The sequence below is a fragment of the Mus caroli genome, chromosome 17 (genome assembly GCF_900094665.2).
Source record: "Mus caroli chromosome 17, CAROLI_EIJ_v1.1, whole genome shotgun sequence".
Classification (NCBI taxonomy): Eukaryota; Metazoa; Chordata; class Mammalia; order Rodentia; family Muridae; genus Mus; species Mus caroli.
Window position 1 is genome coordinate 53636932 of NC_034586.1, and position 5086 is coordinate 53642017.

General features: G+C 49.6%; 1 protein-coding gene across 1 annotated transcript in view; it reads right to left on the reverse strand.

The window, feature by feature from the left end:
- The window catches only part of Slc25a41 (solute carrier family 25 member 41), a 9282-nt gene that overhangs the window by 1940 nt on the left and 2256 nt on the right, over nucleotides 1–5086 (reverse strand). The window contains exons 4-6 of the mRNA XM_021149428.2: nucleotides 3896–4048; nucleotides 3691–3798; nucleotides 153–320 (exon numbers count right to left, since the gene is read on the reverse strand). Of these exons, the coding sequence (XP_021005087.1) occupies nucleotides 153–320; nucleotides 3691–3798; nucleotides 3896–4048 (429 nt within the window). The remainder of the gene's footprint in view (nucleotides 1–152; nucleotides 321–3690; nucleotides 3799–3895; nucleotides 4049–5086) is intronic.

The window sequence follows — 5086 nt, forward strand, 5'->3', positions numbered from 1 at the left end:
TGAGTTCCAGGACAGCCAGGAACCCTGGCTCAAAAAACCAAAAGAGAGAGAGAGAGAGAGAGAGAGAGAGAGAGAGAGAGAGAGAGAGAGAGAGAGAGAGAAAGCTACAGGCTGACCACCAAAGCCATGTTCTCCCCTCTGGGGACACACACCTCATAAACAGCCAGGTCGGTGCAAGCATAGGGGATGATGCCCAACATGTTGGGCAGGTAGCCTCGGTATAGGGCTCGGGTGCCATCCCGTTCCAAGATCTGCCTGACACAGTCCAGAAGCCCTTTATACTGGCCAGTGAAGCGAAGGGTCAGCCGAGTCTTGAGTACCTGGAGTGGGAGGAGATCCATTTGGTTAAGCACTTTCTGTCAGACCTGTCACACACTTGTAGGTGGAGGTATTGTCAAGGGTTCAATTGTGCATAGGCCCCGTGAGATAGGCCACTTATGTAGAAAAGAGGGAGCCACTAGCTAGGTTCTCACTCTAACATAATACCTGTGGCTTTTGAGCTTTTAAAAGATTAAACCCAGGTTCTCTGCTAACACACCCATCATATTGCAAACACTGCGTAGGCTGGAGCAAGAGGATCATAAACTTCAGGCCAACCTGCACTACATAGTAAGACCCTTTCACAAAAAATAGGCTGAGGCTGTGGCTCTTTTGGTAGAGGGCATGCCTGCCTACTATAAAGCCTTGAGTTTCATCCTAGCACCCCCACAAACTGGGAGTGGTGGCATATACCTGTGATCTCAGTACCCAAAAGTAGAAATGAAACAGGAAGTTTAAAGTCATCCTGTTATATAAGGGGAGATCCAGTTTAGCCTGGGCTACAGTGAAACCCAGCCCTGCTCCTTCTTTTGAGATAGAGTGTGTTACTATGTGGCTGTGGCTGGCCTGGAACCCACTATGAAGAAAGACCAGGCAGACTTCAAACTCTCACAGATTCTGCTTCTAGAGAGCTGGGATTAAAGACTTGTCCCACCACCTTGCCAAGCCTGAGAAGCTGTCCTAATGAAACAAAACAACACAACAAAAACCAAACTGGCAGTGGCGGTGCACACCTTTGACTCCCAGCACTGGGGATGCAGAGGCCAGGATCTCTGAGTTGGAGGCCAGCCCAGCCTGGTCTACAGATTGAGTTCTAGGACAGCCAGGGCTACACAGAGAAACCCGGTCTGGTGGGGAAGCAGATCAATCATGGTGTCTAACTGCAATCATGCCCCAAGGCCCAACCAAATTTCTACTCTGTGTTTGCTTGAGGAGGGGTCTGAAGTAGCCCAGGCTGACCTCTAGTTCACGATGTAGCTGAGGAGGACTGAAAGGTCAAGATTATCTTCACATACATAGTGAGTTCAAGGCCAGCTTGGGCTACACGAGACTTAATTTCAAAAACAGAACAAGAGGCTTGTGAGATGCCTCAGTGCATTAAGGCATTTGGTCCAGGCTCGATGACTGAGTTTGATTTTGGGACCCACCTGGTAACTCCAACTCCTGGGTAATCTGATGGTCTCTTCTGACCTCTGTAGGCATTGCATCCAGACATATAAATTGACATACCAAAAAAAAATTCACACACACAAAAAACCAAGACAAGGGTGACAGAATGTAGTTAGTTCAGCAGTTGAGCGCTAGCCTACCATGTATAAAACCTTGAACTTAATCTTCATTGGTGTTCCTGCCCCACAAGAAAAGAGTCACCCTTCATATGAACACATACTACACCACACACACACACACACACAGAGAGAGAGAGAGAGAGAGAGAGAGAGAGAGAGAGAGAGAACCAGAAACAAAAACTTAACTTCTAGCTGGTAGCCGGGCAGTGGTAGCGCACACCTGTAATCCCAGCACTTGGAAGGCAGAGGCAGGCAGATTTCTGAGTTCAAGGCCAGCCTGGTCTACAGAATGAATTCCAGGACAGCCAGGGCTACACAGAGAAACCCTGTCTCGAAAAACCAAAAACCAAACCAAAACAAAACAAAAAAAAAAACCAAAAAACAAAACAAAACAAAAAACCCCCCTTAACTTCTGATATACAAAAACGTCTCCAATTTCATTTATTTTATTTTTTTGAGACAGGGCTTCATTCTGTAGGTCTACTTGTTCTGAAACTACCTTTGTGCACTAGGCTGGCCTTCAACTCACAGGCAAGCTCCTGCCTCTGCCTCTGGAGTGCTTGCTGGTTTAGGGGTGTGGCCACCCTGCCTGACTAAAAGTCTACAAGTTCAACAGGTAACTGGGAAGGCAGTATGACTGTCTTTGAGGCAAGGAACTGGAAAGGTGGGTGGTTTGGGGAGGGGAGGTGTCTATAAACCTTGGGACACATACGTCTTCACATATCTGTCACAGCCTGAGAGAAAGGACACGAAGCCCACGAAGCTATGCACTGTTGTGGTAGAAAAGGCAGCCTTGGGAGGGTCACAGGGAAGAGAGATCCTGACAAACTCTAGGCAGGACTGGGGCTGACTGGGAACTGCTAGTTGCCTTTGGACTGATCCTCAACCTCTGTAAAAGTAGATTGTGCTGGGGTGCAGTGTGCACACCTGGAGGCAGGGGGGGTCAGGGGTTTAGGGTCATTTGGCTACATGGTGTGATTAAGGCCAGCCTGGGCCACATTTAAAAAAACAAACCAAAAACCAAAAACCACCCAAAGAGATGCATCACATTTGTAGCTCGTGTGTATGTATGTATGTGTGTGTGAACTTGAGTGCTATAAGAAGGTTTGTAAGTAATCTCAGGACCTTAGGAAAGTACATAGCAGATCTGTAGGATTGTTGGAGACAAGGGATGGGCCATCTGGAGTGACAGATCAGTGCACGACACAGTGAGGAAACGGAGGTGCAGGGCTACCGTGGTGGCTCGGTGATGAGGGCTTCCCTAGCCTGAAGGAGGCCTGAGTTCCAGCACCAGAGAGGAAAGGAATGAAGGGGAAATCTGGCTTTAGTGTCTAGAATTGTAGCACTTGGGAGGCCCAAACAGGACAACAGGCCTGCTGTTCTAAGCCTTCCCATGTTACAGTTTGAAAAGTGTGTCAATGAAACAAAAGAGAAGGAGGAGGAGGGGGGAGGACCATGAAGGAGGAAGAAGGGAATAAGAAGGAATGGGTGGGGTGAGTTGAGGAACAAAGAAGGTAGAAGGGGAAGGAATGGGGGCTGAGGACCCAGAAGAGTTCCAGCCCCCAGGAGGTGGCTCTTCTGGCCTCCGTGAACACCAGACATGTACATGGTGCACAGACATACATGCAGGCAAAGTATCCATACATATAAAATAATACAGAATAATAAAAGAAAAAGCAAGGCTGAGCAGTGGCAGCCCATGGTTTTAATCCCAGCACTCTGGAGGCTGAGGCAAGCAGATCTCTTTGAGTGCCAGGCCAACCTGGTCTACAGAGTGAGTTCCAGGACAGCCAGGGCTACACAGAGAAACCCTGTCTCAGGGGGAATACAAAACAAAACAACAACCCCCCTCCCTCTCCCCAAAAAAGAAGAGCAGAAGGGTGGAGGAAGGGTGAGAAGAGAGCAAGGAGTAAGGAAGGGGAGAGAAGGGAGAAGAGGGGAAGGGAGGCGCTTGAGTGGGAAGAGGAAGAGGAGGAAGAGGATGGAGGGATGTAAAAGGTGGGAGAGGAAGGAGGGCAGCAGAATAAGGAGGAAGTAAGGGGGTGCCCCAGAACCAGTCCCCTCCTCTGTGCTTCTGCCTTACCTCCATGGGGTTTATGAGCGTCTGGGAGACGGCCACAGCCAGGGAGCCTGCGACGACCCGTTCCTGGAAGAGCTGGGATGAGTGCACACCGTAGAAGAAATTCTTAGACTGCAGGGGGAGTGGGTGTGAGAGAATCGCCTGCCCCTGTGCGTCTGGGGCGGGTGGAGGGGTGTCTTGCACTCTCGGGGCTTGATCTGTGGCTCACCTGCTCACACACAGAGAACTTGATAGCGTACTCCGGGGCGATCTTGAGCACGTTGATGCCATTGCCCCGCCAGAGGGAGCGGACGCCGCCCTCCTGGACCAGGCTCCGCAGTCCACTCAGCAGGTTTCTGAAGTTGCTCTTGGAGGAGTACACCTGGGGAGGAAGAGGGGTAAGCAGCCCTGAGAGCCCGCCAGGTGCCTTCCTTAAGCCCCTTACTTAAGTGGGTTTCTAGGCGAGGGCTCCACTTCTGCCCACGCCCCCAGACGCTCACTGAAGGATTCTAGGCTCCACCCCTGAGCCAAGCCTTTTATTTTGTATTTTGACACAAGGTCTTCTCTCTAAAATTGAGCTGGCCTTGAAGTGGAGATCCTCTGGCTTCAACCTCGGGGATAGCTAGCATCACGGGCTTGTGCCACTAGGTAGATTTCATCTACTTGGTATATTGAGTCAGGAACATTGTAGTTCAAGTTCTTTCTGGGCTACTTACTGAGATGCCTGGAAATTAAATGTGACAGGAGGGCGGCTGGTGGGACAGTTAGGGCTGGTGGCTGGGACGATGGCTCAGGGTGCAAGAACACCTCTTGCAGAGGAACCTTGTCTGTTCCCAGCTCTCACACAACCACCCATAACTCCTGTTCTAGGAGGATCCAGCGCCCTCTTCTGGCATCCAGCAGCACTACATGTACACAGTGCACAGATACACAGTCAAACTCAACCATATAAAATAAAAATAAATTTTTCAAAAGAAAGGAGGTCTGGGAACGTTGCTTAGCAGTGAATGCTTATCTGGTATGCGTGAAGCCTTGAGGCCCATCTTCATCCACCCCCAGCAAACATTTCCCAGCAAGACACCACCCACGACCCACATATCTTCAAACCTTTCTACCTAGTCTCATGATAGCCTCTGTGCCTGGAGTTCTCTAAACCTAGCCCCAACTTGACTCTACTTCCTGTCCCCATCTTCCACAACTTCAGCCTCAGCAACAACTTTTTAAAAAATATTTATTTATGTATATGAGTACACCATTGCTCTCTTCAGACACACCAGAAGAGGGCATCAGATCCCATTGCAGATGGTTGTGAGCCGCCATGTGGTTACTAGGAATTGAGCTCAGGACCTCTGGAAGAGCAGTCGGTGCTCTTAAGCACTGCGCAGTCTCTCCAGCCCAGCAACAAGGTTTTTTTTTTTTT